Source organism: Bactrocera dorsalis, chromosome 2, assembly GCF_023373825.1.
Source record: "Bactrocera dorsalis isolate Fly_Bdor chromosome 2, ASM2337382v1, whole genome shotgun sequence".
Classification (NCBI taxonomy): domain Eukaryota; kingdom Metazoa; phylum Arthropoda; class Insecta; order Diptera; family Tephritidae; genus Bactrocera; species Bactrocera dorsalis.
The window spans coordinates 83,799,367-83,817,411 of record NC_064304.1 but is presented as its reverse complement, the minus strand read 5'-3'; the positions used below and the strand labels follow the sequence as shown (position 1 = coordinate 83,817,411).

Here is an 18,045-nt window from a genome sequence, read left to right as displayed (position 1 = left end):
ATTAAATTTTGTTTCAAAATTGGTAAAACTTTAACCGAAACGTTTCAATTGATGAAACAAGTTTATGATGATGATTGCCTATCCCGTAGCAGAGTGCAAGTGTGGTTTCAACGTTTTCAAAGTGGTCGAGAGGACATAAATGATATGTGGGCCAATCAAAATTCTTTATCACCGGAAATTTCATCGAAACTGTGCGTGAATTCATCAAAAATCAGCCAAAATTATTATTGAAATTCATGGAAATGGAATTGAATCTCCAAAACATCGATTTATCGCATTTTGACCGAACATTTAGGCTTACGAAAGGTGTGTGCATGGTTTGTTCCGCACAAATCGACTGACGACCAAAAATTGCTCAGAATCCGTGTCATCGATCACCCTTGTGACCGTTTATTTGACCAAAAATTTCATTTTAACCAATTACCACTCCCCGTATTCACTGATATGGCACCGTGCGACTTCTTTCTATTCGGAAAAATGTATTTCCTCATGAAAGGAAAGCGTTATGCAGACGTAGAGGCCATTCAAAAGGCTTGCACCGGCATACTGGCGGCCATACCGGCCAACGAGCGAAGATACTCGTTCGACATGCTTTTGGACCATGCAAAAAGGTGTAATGAAGCAGAAGGAGACCATTTTGAATAAAATAATTTGATTTTGCCGAAAAAACCATTTGGTATTTTTTTTTAGGTCCTGTAAACATTGTTACAGGGTCGGCTTGTTAGAGAATAAGGAAAAATTCGATTTTCAATCCAAAAGTGTTCTTAAAACTAAGAAAACAATGACCTAATTATAATGATTTGTATTTTATTGCCTGTTATTCAGATATTTTTGAGTATATCCGTTTATAAACATATTTACAACATATTTATATTGCTCTGCTTTATGTGGTACATATGTGCCACGCATATCTTCGAATATGCTACAAAAACCTTCTTACTTGGCATTTGGGTTCGCCTGCATTTGCAATGTTGTTTTGCTCTTAATTAATCCCAGCGGGCGCATTTGCTAGGTCGCCTCAAGCTTTCGCAGAGATCAACATGCAAGCAAGCACAAGAACAACAATCACACAGTTCAGACCCGTAAATGGGCTTAGCATATGCGAAGGCGCCAAAACAAGCAGTGCGTTTGTGCTAATTCATATACTTATATTTTGTATATGTATGTGTGTGTGCGCACATTTACTCCATTTTCTTACTTAGCTGATATTGCGTACTCATTTATTGTTATTCGCCTTAGTTTTTACACTCACACACGCACTAACCTCATTTTACTTTGCACTAATTCTTGCGCTGCCCCACTTCGGGCACAATGTTGCTCTGGTGTCCTGTTTTTCTTTGCAATCGTTGTTGTTAAGGTCAGTGCTGTCACTCGCCGCGGGTTGTACTCACTAACTAATGTATATGTGAGATTGTTATGTCTGGTAAAACTGGCGCAAATGCACACATGCCTTACTCTTTATATACTCAATTTATATATAACTGTACATATGCTCCTCAATGCATTTCACTTCTTCGTGTGTTTTCTTACCACCACATACATAGTCATAGCCACACATCCGAAAAGACACTTGTGCGCCTTGAGGGCTTTCATGCTTTTATGGCCCCAATTTGCAGCTCATCAAACTCGTCTCGCATATTTTCGCAAAATTTTCCCTCCGCTTAATTTTATTACGTAATTTTGTGCACTTTGCGATCATAACTTTCACAGACATTTATTTTTACTTTTGGACTGGCTTAGCCAATTGACTCAATGGGACCTGGGTTTGTCATTTTATTTTATTTACATTTATCTCTTTTCGTGCGCATCTCTTTCTGATCTTACCATACGTTTAGGAAGTTTAGTTAGGACTACAACTGGCGTATTAGACATCAAAATTTGCTGGCTTAGGTCTAACAGAAAACAAGTAAGGAAAAGCGAAGTTTGGGTATAACCGAACATTTTATACACTTGCAGCTTGCAAGAATCAAGTACAAACAGACAGTTATCCGGATTTCAACTCATCGTGTTATTCTGATTTTTGGTACTATATAAATATATATATATAACCCCATATCTATCTCGCCTAGTTTTAGGTGATATGTACAACCGTTGCAAGAGTAGAGAGTCCATTAATCCATACAATCGGATTCATATTGTAACTAGTAAGCCTTCAGCGTCAGATTATAAATTACTGGAGCTCAAAAGGCATCCGCTTGCTGAAAATGTGAAATGCACATTTGAGACACAGTTAAGTCTTCTGCGGTGAAGAATACAAAAAAGTATTTCCCGCTAAACAGCGGTTGGTTAGTTGTCTCCGAGCACCTGGAGAGTCAAGACAAACATTTTCACGTGACGTGTTTCTGTGAGTGGTGCAAGCCGAAAATGCAGCGTTCGTTAGAGCAGACGTACGTGATTAAGTTCTGTATGAAACTCGGTAAATCGACGACAGAAGCGTTTGATATGATCGAACAGGTTTACACAGATGTTGCTTTAGCAAGAAGTGGTGTGACAAAAGAAACAATCTTCCGAGTGACATACGATGCTCATGGTCTTTTTCAATGCTTGGAAATCATGCTAGCAGCCCAGCCTCGACGCAGAAAGAGCCAATTTAGAACTGTAACGATTGGTTCAATAAATTTGTTTAACTACTTTCCACACAAACCCTGTATTAACTGTAAGGTTAGCTCCCGGACAATGTAGATAATCAATATCTAGTTAAATGAGTGTTCAGAAAATTCTGTTTTTTATTAGTATTGCCAAGGTTCAAATTGTTTCTTATACTGTAACTAACGGAGATACTCAAGACAATTTTTAGGTTAAGTGCACGAGGAGACCGAGCTGAAGTTGGACCATGTATAGACAATTTGTCTTGAATACATCGCAAAACTGCGCAAATGTGCGATTTCCATTTCCAATGTTTCGTGAAATCCAAGACCTTTTAACCTAAATGCAGGGCATTCAGACTTTTTTCATTGTCATCAATATTCAAAACTCCTAGGTTGTTTTGTATATGGAATATACTAAGTATATATATTCTTTAGGAATGTTGAAGAGCACTCATTTTGCAATTTTCTATATTTCCAAACGATTACCGAAATAAGTCATCTTAATAAATGATGAATATGTGTAAACGTAATGCGATCTGATGGTCTTGCAAATTTTGGGTCATCTGCGAGTAGTTTAAAGATATCATATGCTTTGTTATGGTTCGACTTTTCGTAAAATTAGGTTATCTTTTAGCGGATGGCTTGTTGAGCGAAACCGATTGATTGGTGGAGGGCAACTTGAGTAAAAAAGAAAGAAACAAAGAAAGAAAAAGTCTTTGAGTTGGCAGCAACGAAGATTTGTGATTTCTTTTAAACCCAGCCTTAAGCCACACAACACAATTAGGCACAATTTATGAAAGCCGTCATGCTTTTGCTTTTAAGAACCTACAATTTCTGTTTTATTTAGTACGCTTTTCAACGTAACTTGCCAGTAGAATTTGGCATCAATTATGGGTTCATTAATTTAATTGGTAATTTCATTGTCGTATTCAAGGCCGAGCGCTAGATACTTGTGAGAATCTTGATAAGAGTAATTGCCACAGCGATTCCTTATTCTTTGCTTATTCGTATTTTTTATGTCTCATTGCCTTTTGGGCAGTGAATTGTGTCTCTATGAGAAAAATGTCCAAGGAACAAACTCGTCATGCGTAAATCAAATTGAATCGTTAATTTCACATACATCTTAATTACTTAATTCATATAACCAGATTACATTGTGAGATAATGAAAACGGATGTGGTAATATATATTATATATATACTCATACATGTACTATGGAATTAAATGCGCATGTGTTTTATAAAGCAAATGTCTATATATTATATAGGGTGATTTTTTAAGAGCTTGATAACTTTTTTAAAAAAAAAAAACGCATAAAATTTGCAAAATCTCATCGGTTCTTTATTTGAAACGTTAGATTGGTTCATGACATTTACTTTTTGAAGATAATTTCATTTAAATGTTGACCGCGGCTGCGTCTTAGGTGGTCCATTCGGAAAGTCCAATTTTGGGCAACTTTTTCGAGCATTTCGGCCGGAATAGCCCGAATTTCTTCGGAAATGTTGTCTTCCAAAGCTGGAATAGTTGCTGGCTTATTTCTGTAGACTTTAGACTTGACGTAGCCCCACAAAAAATAGTCTAAAGGCGTTAAATCGCATGATCTTGGTGGCCAACTTACGGGTCCATTTCTTGAGATGAATTGTTGTCCGAAGTTTTCCCTCAAAATGGCCATAGAATCGCGAGCTGTGTGACATGTAGCGCCATCTTGTTGAAACCACATGTCAACCAAGTTCAGTTCTTCCATTTTTGGCAACAAAAAGTTTGTTAGCATCGAACGATAGCGATCGCCATTCACCGTAACGTTGCGTCCAACAGCATCTTTGAAAAAATACGGTCCAATGATTCCACCAGCGTACAAACCACACCAAACAGTGCATTTTTCGGGATGCATGGGCAGTTCTTGAACGGCTTCTGGTTGCTCTTCACCCCAAATGCGGCAATTTTGCTTATTTACGTAGCCATTCAACCAGAAATGAGCCTCATCGCTGAACAAAATTTGTCGATAAACACATTTCGAACCGAACACTGATTTTGGTAATAAAATTCAATGATTTGCAAGCGTTGCTCGTTAGTAAGTCTATTCATGATGAAATGTCAAAGCATACTGAGCATCTTTCTCTTTGACACCATGTCTGAAATCCCGCGTGATCTGTCAAATACTAATGCATGAAAATCCTAACCTCAAAAAAATCACCCGTTATTATATATACACGAGTATGTGCGCCTTCTCAAATATATAAATAATTCTCGGTAAAGCAAACGCCGTTGACCATGCAAGGTACAATTATTCACAGCAGGTGTTATTTTTTCTCCCAGCGGTCCCGAAACTGGCTCATATCTCATCCATTCATTATGTGCAGCGCATGGTTGTATACTGTGGTTAATTAAAATTTTATTACACATTACAATTAAGTACGCCATAGTCGTGTAATAAATGACTGGCGATATTGTGCTTTAATATATTTATTCAATAACCGAATATAAATATTAAACGCACATTTATTATGCTTTTGTAATTGGAGTATATTTTTTAATCCTCGGTTTAGATGTAAATCATATTAAAAACACTTATAATTCTTTTAGCTACAAAATTATTGATTAATTTATCAACCAAAATAGCTTAAAATAATAAAGCAATTATTAAATAATGCTAGAAAAATATTTTCGTAAATATTATCCTGACAAATTACACAATTTTTTTTTTGCTCTCGGTGCCCTAAATAATGCCAGAATTTAACAATAAATGCCAACGAGTAAATCGGATTGCAAAATAATTATGAAATTGACAAAGCGGAAGAGCAAAGTGGACTGAAAATTAAGTGTGGGCAGAATATACAAGGCAGAGAGTGAAACCACTGCGGTTGTGTCATAAACAATGCATTCCGTGGAGGCGATATCACTCATTAAGGAGCTTTGGCAATTAATTTGTTAAGATATTAAAAACAGAGTTTTCATATCACTTTGACAACGAAATAAATATCGAAACAATATTTAATAATAATAGAGTTAGGTGCATGCCATGCAGCCAACGACACAATCAATTTATTGAAGGAAACTTTTAATGAGCGCAGCCTCTCGCTTTGCAAGCTCACCAGCATGGCCTCCATGATCGTGAGATTTAACACCGGTAGACTATTTTGTGTGAAGTCTGAAGAAAGTCTTGTAAGTCCGAGAAACGTTATTTCTGACTTACGTACATAATTTCTGACATAGTAAAAGTTGGCTGCAATTTATTCGAGCCAGCCGCGGCGGAAAAACTTCTATCTTTATAATAAAGCTTTATTCTATAAAATAAAATAAAATTATATTATATACATATGTATAATAAACTTATTTCTAGTTGAAAACCACATGTTTAAAAAATACACTTTTTTATATTAAAAATAAGGACGAGAGGATAAGCGAATTTCGCAGGATTTGCTATCAGTCTGCCCGCCCACCAAACTCTATTGAATAACTGTGGAAAGATGACGGTCATAAGAAAGTTTCCGACAAAAGAAAAGCGGAAGAGTTGGTCGATCTAGAAAACTTGTTAGACGAATTCGAGGCCGAGCTAATACCATGCCCGCTAAGAATGATTAAAAGAGAGCTTTATATTTATATAACCAATTGCAGGATAAAGAAACAGATATAGCCCAGGTCTAACAAGACAGATTTAGGAACGTTAGATTCGCTAATAACTTTACGGTAAAAAGTGTATTTAAGGGGTTAGGGGTAGTCAGAATTTTCAAAAAATATATATTTTTTCTTGCATTTTCGTTAAGTGTAATATCTTAAAAATATTCTCTGAAAATTCCACGTTGATCCGATAATTAGTACTTGAGTTATTCGACAAATAGCGAAAAGAGCTCGGACACTTCAAAGCGCTTTGTCACTTTAAGCGCGTTTTTCTCAAAACTATTATTTTGGAACTGGTGACAACTGTAACTCGAAAACCCCTCAGTCGATTTTAATGAAATTTATACAGCTTTTAGAATATATAATAAACTCGGGCCTGATCGAAGGATATTTTTTTCCAAAAATTTCGACTTTTAAGACCGATTAACTCTTGATTTTTCCTCAAAAATTTAAACAAAAATTTCCTGAGGCCGCCATTTTGTTAATTTTTGAAAAAAAAAACTCCTTCGATCAGCCCCAGGATTATCTCTTTATAAAACTATTTTTTTTTTGTCCGATTGATTTTAGATGAATCTTCAAGGCCTTATGATTGCCACCGCAAGTACCTTTTTTTGGAACTGGGTCTACACAAACAACTATAACTTTGGAAATAATTTTTTTTTTTAAATTTTCGTGACTTCAAGTCAATACACTTTATAATAATGCCATATTACTACTTTTGTAAAATAACACCATTTAATAGCGAAAAAATTCTAATTTTTTCGTGCTTCTGACTACTCCTAACCACTTAACTTGAAATCGTTAAGTTTTGTTTCGTTCCCCAAATATATTTTAAGGAAAATAGTTGATTATCTCGTTTCATTCCCAGTCCGAAACTCTTCACGTTAAGATATTAGAAAAAGTATTTCAAGTTCCTAGATAGTATGATAAACAGTAGAGGTACTTTCATACTTTTGCAAACTAATGTCTAGACTGTTTTAGACTCTTTAAACTCTAAAATAGAGTTATTTATTTTATTTATAATTTTATTACTTATGATCTGAACGATAAGCAGAAAACACAAAGGTTGGTGTAGTTTGTGGATCGGGTGAGTCATCGGTCCATATTTCTTCAAAAATGATACCAGTGATAACCAACTATTGAAGCTCGCGACATTTGGTTTCAACACGACGAGGCCACTTAACACGTATTGCATCATTCAACGAACGGAGCTGATAATTTGACGTATAGGATACCCAGATCATACGATATTACATCGTTAGACCTTTTCCTGTGTGGATATGTAAAGTTTAAAGTCTATGCGGAAAATTCCGCTTCGAAGTCATCGAAAATTGAACTCAACGGATGGACCATCTGACACGTAGCCGCGGCCAAGATTTGAAAGAGATAATTTTCAAACAATAATTGATAGAGAATGTTCTTTCGTATGATAGTAAACGTGTTCCATTAAATTTGAAGTTTCTGTTTTTTTTTTCTTAAAAATTTATGGAACCTCGAAATGGATTACCTTTCAGTAATAAAAAATTACTACACCGCCCGAGTACAGTTGCATAACAATGTGTTCGGATGTGTTAGTTTAGGAATTCTTGTATTCCAATTTATAAATTTCACGTATACCAGGGTCATATTTAATAACAAGCAGCAAATAACCGCAAGATATTTTTCGTTTACCTTTACCTTATTAGAAAGTCAAAAGATAATAATTTGACATTTCTCTCCTCTGGCTTTAATGCAGGATTTTCTGTCTACGTATCAGACAAAATAACAAAAAAAAAAATTGTGCCTTGTCGCGTCGCCGAGCCTGCGGGCTGCCAAATTAGCTTCGCTGGTCAATAAATTTTAATAAACCGGAGTCGAATGACCTTTTTCAGATAATATCGCAATTTATTTTGTTATATCGAGATTTACTTATTACATTGGATGGTAATGAAAACGTGTGCTATTTTGATAGGCATTGGGTGCGGTCATTCGTAAATATATACAATATTTATATATTTATATAAAAATATGCTGACCTTTTGAGTTAATACTTGCTGAGAGAAATTTATTTGTGCTGTTCTGGCTGCATAATTTAATGTTAAATATCAATATGTTTGGCAAATCAATATATCATTTATGGCATTGGAAAAGATTGATTTTCATCAAAATAGAAAAGTTATAAATACATGTATCATATTCCATTGCTTTGTAAAAGAAAGATATCCCCAATATCCCCAAAACCCATAGCAAACGTAAATATGGAAGAATATTATTTTTGCGTTTCACAATATTGCACTTTTAATTCTTTTTATGTAAGGTCAGTATGGTATCGGTATCCCCCCACTGGTAATTTATTTGTATTTGAAAGCTAGAAAAACGCGCATAATACGCAACAAGCTCACGCTCACATTTACCGCTGGTCAAACGAAGTTCATGTTTCTCACCGTGGCGCCGATGGCTGAACAGTTGACACCTTAGATAGCGATGTAGAAAAACGCGACATTATTATGATCAAAAATATTTTAGGGAGTTTCACCGTAGATGTGATGGGGACTATGCTTTTGGCATAGAGTGTAACATTCTCAAGAATTTCTCTAAATAGTTATCTGGGCTTATATACTTGTTTGTAAGCTGCAGTATGTTTTCCCTCTATCCTAGCTGTGCTGATCTGCACGGTAAATGCAAGTGCCTTTGTGCATATATGCCACTGCATATCGTGTTTGAGCTTATTCATCGATCAGCCAGGAAAGTGGAAGGGCATATTGCGGTAAGTAATTATCAATAATGTAATTATTCATAAATGCCTATTCTTAAATACTGTTATTTAGAAATAAACCATTTGAAGCCATTCGGAAGCCAACCAAACTCGCCCAACTTGATCGATGACACGCCTTAATAGCTGTCATGTCAATTACTTCATCTGCGCCAGGTTCCTTCTACTCTTTACAGGGGTAAATCGAGACATATAAAGCGTTTCTTCTTCTTTACTGGCGAAGTCACCGCTTACGCGATTAAAGCTGAGTTAACAATAGCGCGCCAGTCGTTTCTTCTTTTCGCTACGTGGCGCTAATTTGATATTCCAAGCGAAGCCAGGTCCTTCTCCACTTGGTCCTTCCAACGAAATGGAGGGAATTGCTATTCGAACTTCTTCATTCACATACGAGTACATACTACATTCGTTGCTAGTTCATACTAATGACTCGTCTGAGCTCAATTAGCTCAAATTTTAATAAACTATGATAAGTTGACGCATAAAATCTTGCCATCCCGCTTCACCGTTATCTGGTACTTTCGCTTGGAAGATGGTTGAAGACGGATAGATTTAGTGACGGGAAGATCGTTAGTGCTTTTAATTACAAATTGCAAACTTTTAGGGACTTTTTCTTCTCTATCAATCGTTTTGTTACAGTGTCATTCAAACATACGCTGCTTTTAGTGGCACTGGAAAAACTACAAACATATGTACATACAGGCACAGCAAATAAAAGCGTTTTATATAATCGACCATTTAGCAAGTACTGATAGAGCTAACAACTACAGAGAGTAATATTAAACTTTTAATATGTTTTATACTTCTTCATCTTTGAAAGGTATGCCTTGAAATAGAAATTCATTTTTAATCAATTAATTTAACTTGTAACACAAGTCGAGTTTTTTGAGAATTTCTGATACTTCTTTATTTGCAGATACTTTGTCCGTATGTACGATTGAGACTACTGCACCAACATTAATTATCAAAATATTAAAATTTTTATTAAAGGCAATATTAGATCAAAGTGAATTTATAATGCAGCAAAAGTGAAACGTCGATAGAATTAGTCATACAAATATATGTGGTACTTGAAATCGGTGTGGTTGTGGGTGGACATAAAAGTGATTACGAAAGCACTGCATAATTGAATATTCTCGCCAAATGTATTTGCAGAATTTTGGTTGCCACAACACGTTTCTGTTCATATATATATATATATATACTTATATATATACGTCGCATATACTATATATATGCTTATACGCCACTGTTTCACTGAATTTTATTCGTCCTTCGTCTTTACTTTCGCTCAATTACTCACCTCATCAAATGCAATGCGGCGCCAAAATCTTCAATCGTCTGTGATTCGCTCAGGGCTATGGCAACCTTCTCCACGCCACCCAACGGAGCGAGTGCGTCGCGAGCCTTACTGCCGAACAGCTTCTCCAAGTAATTGGGACCATGCGAGGCGATTAGACTTTGCAGGAAGGAGGCGGTCTCCTCAACAGGTGGGCGTTTAGCTGCAAGGAAAGAAAGTCATGACTAAAGAGAAGCAAAATATACGCAGATATATACATGTAGGCCAGTAACTGTTTGGCGCAACAAAATCCAAATCAGTAAATATTATTATTTTAAGTGCTAATAAAAATTGTTTATGCCCGATGCAAGGCTTTTATCCGCGGCATTCGAGTGCTGCGCACCGAACTCACTACTGCCTCAAGCTTCAAGTTATAGTTCAGCTGGATGCGTAATTGAAAAAAAGACGTAATAAATTAGCAAATATGTGAAAGTTTACGAACTAAAATTACAGGGTGTTCAATTATGACAGAAGCAGAGGAAAATCGTTTAAATCATCAAGAACTGGCACTCATATTAAGTACCGAGCTGAGGTTTCTCTTCCTACTTTAAATATAATTCTACCAAAGCGTTCGACCAGTGCGCCCTTAAAGTGCGTCAAGGACTTGGTATAATATATGATACAGGGTAGGCCATTTAAAGTTTCTAAAAAAAAGAACAAAAGAAAACAATGTTTTTTGTTCATTTCAAAAATAATTTATTTTGGTCGGATTTGTTTCAGCTAATATTTAAAAATTAGATCGCGTAAATGGGCACCTAGCTTTGGACAGCTAAATGCACTCTTTTTTCGACATTTTCCATGACTTTGGCCAATGTTTCGGATGATATGGCGGCTGTTTCACGTCGAATGTTGGCTTTCAGTTGAGCTAAGGTCTGGCTTATTAGCGTATACTTGGATTTCAAATAACCCCACAAATAAAAGTCTGGTGGCGTCAAATCTGGTGATCTCGGTGGCCAGTACATCACCATTTTTCGATATCAATCGCCCGGGAAAATGGATGGCCATTTGCCAAAATTAAGGCGTCGCGGATAATCAGCTGGGTTTAGTTTTTGTGCCATTTGAATTTTATATGGAAACATCTTCAAATCTTTATGAATTATGCGTCGGAGAGTGGTGCGAGAGATGTCTAATTCCTGAGAGCGGCGATAACTCGATGTCGATGGAGTCTCCTCAATACTGGCTCGTACAGCTTCGATATTTTCATCAGTGCGTTGTCTGGATGCATGACTGGCATTACTGAGATTACCGGTGTTCACAAATTTTGCGTATAAAGACTTAATTGTGTTCTTAACTGGAGCACTTTTCACTTTATTTTTTTTGCGAAACGCACGTTGAGTTAACACAATTGAAAGTTATTTTGAATATATAAAGCTGAACAATTTCAGCGCGTTCTTTTGGAGTGTACTGTTCCATGGTATAAATTGTCTTCGAATGACGCTTCTAACGCGGTATGACATTAGCCGATTTGTCAGCGCTGTTAAAAGTTACAGCGTTGCCAGATGGGTCAACTTTAAATGGTGTATAACGTCATTGCGATAAATTCACTCTTCTTTAAAATTTAAGTTGGTACATGAGAGAAAGCGGTAAACACGGAAACTTCTCAGATGGCAGTACAGTTGTTTTGCAACGGAGCGACGTTTACAAACGAACAAAGAGAAACTATCTTAAACTCGAGAGACTACAAGAGAGACTGCAAGAGAGAACAACGATATATGTAACACTTTAAGCTGGCGATATTACGAGTAGATGAGCATTAAATTAAAACCTTGAAAAAATTAAAAAATAAAATATAACAAAAATTTTTATACTTGAAATGGTTTAGAAATGCTCATATTGTGGGGCATTCTTATAGACGGGGATAGACAAACTTGTTTCAAACGAACCCATAATATATACAGACATTAAGGCTCTGACAGTAAATTCGTTGAGAAACTCGACTTGGCTTAAAACAGGGATTCAAGAGCCAACCATATAACATAAACGATCTGGCTTGAAAATACGTTGGAACTAATATAAACGCACAAATCTCACATTTATTACATAAGAGAGTATTGAATCAAAGTTATTCCGTCAATTCATCTGATCCGAATCTAAAACAAACCATTCGTTTTATATGTTTTCAAGACGGTTCACAAATCTGCTAGAGAACGGTCTTACTGCTTTAATCCATTGGATCACCTCAGTCAGTTATAATACATAATATCACCTATATATCCTAGTAAGGTGCATCTATGGCGCACAATTTCGAAATCTGAATTAAAAATGACAACCTCGGACTTTTTTCTGAAATCTTTATTACCAAGTCTGGCTTTGTTTCTAGAACAGATCGGATTCAAAAACGATTGTTTGCATCACAAAGCAAGGACATTTCCAATTCCAGAGCAGTTTATAGTCTTCGGCGAGACGACTAACAATGGTATTACGATAATGGAAACTAAAAGTCGTCCAAGCGTATCTTCTATTTTAGACCATAAAATATACTTTAACAGAAATTTGTATGTTTTTGTCAACAAGCACATCCTTTTCTCTTCACTCACATCATACATGCAGAGAAAACAATAATTAATGCAGAAATTGTTCAACCACAATAAAACTTGCCAGTTTCAAAAGTCACTGAGCCGTATGATTAACCGCAAATCAACTTTATGAGCGGTCATGACTGTCAGTATTTGCTTCATGTCATTTTCAGCTATTAAGGTATACTACATTAAACCCAATATTAAGGAACTCTGTGACAGTTACAGTACAATGCAAGAGAGTATAGTAGAATTTGATAGTGCAGTATTCGACCTGTGTCCTTCTGGCAGTAGAGTGAGTTTCTGAATGTACTCATTCACATGTTCTTATGAATGGGTGAATAAATGTTTGCCGGAAAGACCACCTGAGCTAAATTTATATTTAGCTAAGTTGGTAGACGCAATCTGCCAACCAATTGTTTACAGCAACTACACCACAATAATGCGTGGCGATTTTTACAATGGATACAAATATGAAATAAAGCATTTGTTTCAAATTTCGTGCGAAATCATTGCGAATGTTGAAAAAAGTGATTACAGAAATTTAGTTTTATTAAAAACACAAGCCTACGAATAGTACAAAGCCTTCAAAGACGGTCGAGAGATCGTTGATGACATACCTAGGTCTGAACGACCTTCGACGTCTTCAACTGATTAAAATACTAAACAAGTCAAGAATATGGTGCTTGAAAATCGTCAGGCGAGTGCTTCGCATGAATTTGGTCGACATTTTGGATATGAAACGCGTTCTTGGTCGACAAAAAGTACCGTAAACAAGTTTCTATGGACACACTTTATGCGAATATTGATGCCACATTTATGGAGAGCATTATAACTGCCGATGAGATATGGGTTTATCAGTTTGACATGGAGGGAAAAACGAGCCCACCATATTCATCAGATTTGGCTCCGTGTGATCTTTTTTATTATTCCCCAAACGGAATCCTTTTTCAGTCGAGCAAAGAAATAAAACAAAATTCGCTGAAGGAGCTGGAAACCATACCAAAAAGTGTTTAGAGGACTAGAAAATTCGTTGGCATAAGTGTATTACATCTCCTGGAAATTATTTCGAAGGCGACAAAATAAATATTGTTAAATAATTAACAATTTTGCTTTTTGGTTACAATTTCCGGGTACTTTTTTATCACAATGTATACATCCATTATAGAGCTTCCGACGTTTTAGGATTATAGTCAATATTTGTTTAATTCAAAAATAAGTAGTGTCTTCTTGTATGTACAAAAATACAGTCTTTGTTTGACATAAGCTAATTAGATTCATACTTTCGTTCATATTTAATTAAAAAGCAATAAAATTCAAATAAATATTTGCTTTTCAATTAGCGTTTTGACATTTTGTTTGCATTTTTTAGCATTTAATTGTATTTTAATTTGCCTCACACCAAAAGGGACCCCCAAAAATGAAAGTATACATTCAGGCGTTCATTACAACTACACGGACTCCGCGCTATTGTGATGCTTTAAAGCAAATAAAAAGAAAACAACAGAAACCACACATATGCATACTCAGTTATAAAAAGGTATGGCAGTAAAACAAAAGCAGCGTCGAAAACAATTTACGCATTTGCGTCATTTTTAATTGCGTTGCGCCGCAAAATATGCTAAGTTTAATGCGGCCACCTTTTTGACTAACACTTTTTGCTTTTTTGTTGTTTGTTTGTTTGTTTGGCACCTACATGAAATTGCTTTTAATAAAATGTGTCTGTGGCTGCCGCCTGCCGCTGGCTTGTTTGTTTTATCTCATTTTCAAATATTATTTTTCGCTTTTATTATATTCTGTTTTTAAAAGCAATTTTCATGCATAAAAGTCAATATTGTTGTTTTATTTTAAGTCCGGAATTGCGTTTCAGCCGTTAGTCGCTAATTGAATAAGGTGAACCAAACAAAAACTCACTTTAAAATTCGGAAGGCCAAAGTTAAAGCTGATGCGAAGATGTAAACACAGATTTTGTTCAAGTTGGCAAAAAGTGTTCAGCCGTTAAATATGTTTGTTCATTAGGGTTGTACTTGAAAATAAATACAAACTTGTTTTTCTCATAAAGCAGAAGTCAATGAAAGTAGGGAAAAGGTATCAGGTCCTTACTAAAAATTTTAAATATAAGAAGTCTATTGAAAAGATTTAAAAAATATTTAATTCACATTTTTTAAGACGGCACTAATAAATATGTAATCGTATATAATTAGTAAATAGATAGAATAATGAGAACCGCTCGTTTATACCCTAAAATGCTGTAATCTAAACTCATTTCTATATACTATACCCACCTCAAAGTCAGAAAATCATATTCCTAGATAGACATCCATTGGCTCAAATATTACAATCTCACACATAGTATAAAAGGCACTTTAACAGACTTACACTCCGGTACTCTACGAGCATTATGCTCCGAAGAGCATTTCAGTTCAGAGTTACTGCTCATAACATGAGTATGCGTTAGATAACATTAATAGCGGGATTCTGTAAGCAGTCTCCAGTCTCTATTCGAGACATTTTGAGGTAAAGTCTCAATTTGAGACTAGTTACTATTCACAATACAGTCTCTAGTATCTAGTCTCAAAACTTTGACTCAAATTTTGTCAACTGGTAATAAGCAGGTCATAAACGTATTAAAGAAAAGAGAAAAAAAAAGAAGTCGCAGCTTTTCTGTTAATTTTACAATCTTATGAAAATTAATGGCAATGAATATAAAAATATTATTAATTTCTTTCAATTGGAAATGCAAACAGGAGGAATTTGGCGCACTTAATAAATAGTGAGGATCTATTTTTTTGGAGGAGGGAATATTTAGAAAATATTTTCGTTTTCCGAAATTGTTGTGTTGGGACCTTATGCAGGTGTACTGTTTCTAGTTCGTTTCAGTGCTATATTTTTTTCAATTGGCTCTCATACCAATACTGCATTGGAAATAGCCATTTATCGGCCATGAGTCAACCTAGCATATCCCGAAGTATATATATATAAGGCATATATGCAAACTTGTGTTAGAACACAAAAATGTGGAAATAAGCTTCCCAAATACAACAGAGCACTACAACACAATTAAAATGGGGTAAAGATATATATATATATGAGTTAAATTAAAACAAGTATAATAAAACATAAAAATAAAAACAGAGTCCATATAAAGGCCAAAAACATAATTGAAAGAGCCTTTGGTGTTTTAAAGTCTCGTTTCCGTTGCTTATCTGAAGAGCGAGTACTGAGGTATACACCCTCAAACGCCTCGTTTTAAGTTTATACTTGCTCAATAACATTTTGCAAAAACATGGTATTTGTGACTTCGATGAAATCGACATTGAAAATTTTGAGGACTCTTCCTTTCATTATAATTCTCCAGCTCAAACAAATCAGTATTACACTGCCGGAATAAATGCACGACGTAATTGCAAATAAATATCTTTACAAATCAATCCTTCATTTATATTTTCATAAAAAATTAATAAATTCATTTATTCAGTCTTCTTTTGTGTGTATGTACATTACAAACATTAATAGGAACAACTTAAAGATACATATTTTTTTAATTTTTTTTAACAGCTTCCGATAGCTTTAAAATAGCACTTGCTATATTGTTCAAAGACTCTGCAACATTTTGGAAGCATTGTTGCGATGTCTCTCTAAATTTTGCCTCTTCTTCGCTCCTCCTCTTCATCGTAGCCATCATGTCAGCAAACATTTCCTGTGAAGTCTGCCTTCGAGAACGTGAAGTTGATGGCATCTCACTTACTGACGGACTCTGCGGATCTATATTGATTATAATGTCGTTCTAAACGAAAAAAGAAAATATCATTCCATTTTATTTACTAATATGTTTATAAACATATTATACCCAAAGATTTTATTTAATCATACCCCTACTCCAATTGTTGGGACATCAGGCAGTCCATCAACCACGGTCCTCCCTAGTGTTTCCATCGCCCACTCTTCCAACTCGGAAGATTGAATTTCCTGCATTGGTACTCCACCAGTCAATACCCTATTTACTTTTGCCTTTCTTGCCCTTGAGCTAATCTGGTTTTTCCAGTGGTTTAAACACTGTAAAATAAACAAGATATTTATTACAATTGAAATATATATATATAAGTGTATATGTAAAAATTTACTTCCTTCCATTTGATAGGCGAACGTGATGGACCTTTCAAGGCGTTTAGCTGCTGAGAAAGCTCGATCCACAGCTCTTCTAACCTTTTGGGTCGCGTGGGATCGTTTTTGTGGAGCTTCATTTCAGGGTGAAGCTCTAGAAATGCTAAGTAGCATTCAATTTGCTCTTTTGTTGTGCGCAAGGATTCTGGAAATGTAACAGTTAATTATATACAAGTAAAAGAATATAATAGCAAATCTTTAATTTAACGTTTACTTACCTTTGTTTTCCATTTTGAATGTATTGACAATTCACTTATAGAGATCATCACAGATAATAATCGATTGTTGGTGTTTATGTTTTATACAAAACTCAATCAGGTAAAAGTAAAAAAAAATCAATTTCACATAAATTTTAGCTCTATAGTATTTCAAATACAACATTTTATTTTTATTTTAATTGGTAATTAATCTCTTTTACTGCGCTAAAGATAATTTAATATTTGTTATCGGCAGTCTTTTTTCATTCAGGTTTTAGATACATCTCTAAATAATGAAATGTGACAGATGGTCAAGCCTGTTCGTTTTCATTTGAGAGACTCGCAAATTTTTAGTGACTGTCACTTACAGAATAGCAAAATCGTCTCAAGTCTCAAAAATTGTCTCTAACTTAAAATCTCAAATTTAGAGACTTGAGACTGTCTCACATTACAAAAACGCACGGTAAGAGTACCTACAAAACCCTGAACATCCGCGACGTTAAATCTGCTTTTTCCAGGTTGAGCAAAGAAGCGAAGCAAATGTGTCTGGTAGTGCACGAGAGCAAGACGAAATATCTCCTGTCATCAAATAAATAGTCGCCGCACTCGTGGCTCACCCGTCACTGTTGACAATCATAACTTCGAAGTCGTGGACAATTTCGTCTATCTTGGAACTAGCATTAACAGCAACAATAATGTCAGCCGAAATACAACGCAGAACAATTCTTGTTTACAAGTGCTACTTCCGACTGAGTAAGCAATTGAGAAGTTAAATCCTCTCTCAACGAAGAAATATCAAACTCTTCAAGTCACTCATCATCCCCGTCCTGCTATATGAGCAGAGGCATGGGCGATGACAACATCTGATAAGTCC

At 35.4% G+C, this 18,045-nt stretch overlaps 1 protein-coding gene across 1 annotated transcript in view; it reads right to left on the bottom strand.

The window, feature by feature from the left end:
- Window positions 1-18,045, bottom strand: part of LOC105228572 (IDLSRF-like peptide) — a 150,761-nt gene that overhangs the window by 14,853 nt on the left and 117,863 nt on the right. The window contains exon 4 of the mRNA XM_049447476.1: window positions 10,259-10,457. Coding sequence (XP_049303433.1) covers window positions 10,259-10,457 — 199 coding nt within the window. The remainder of the gene's footprint in view (window positions 1-10,258; window positions 10,458-18,045) is intronic.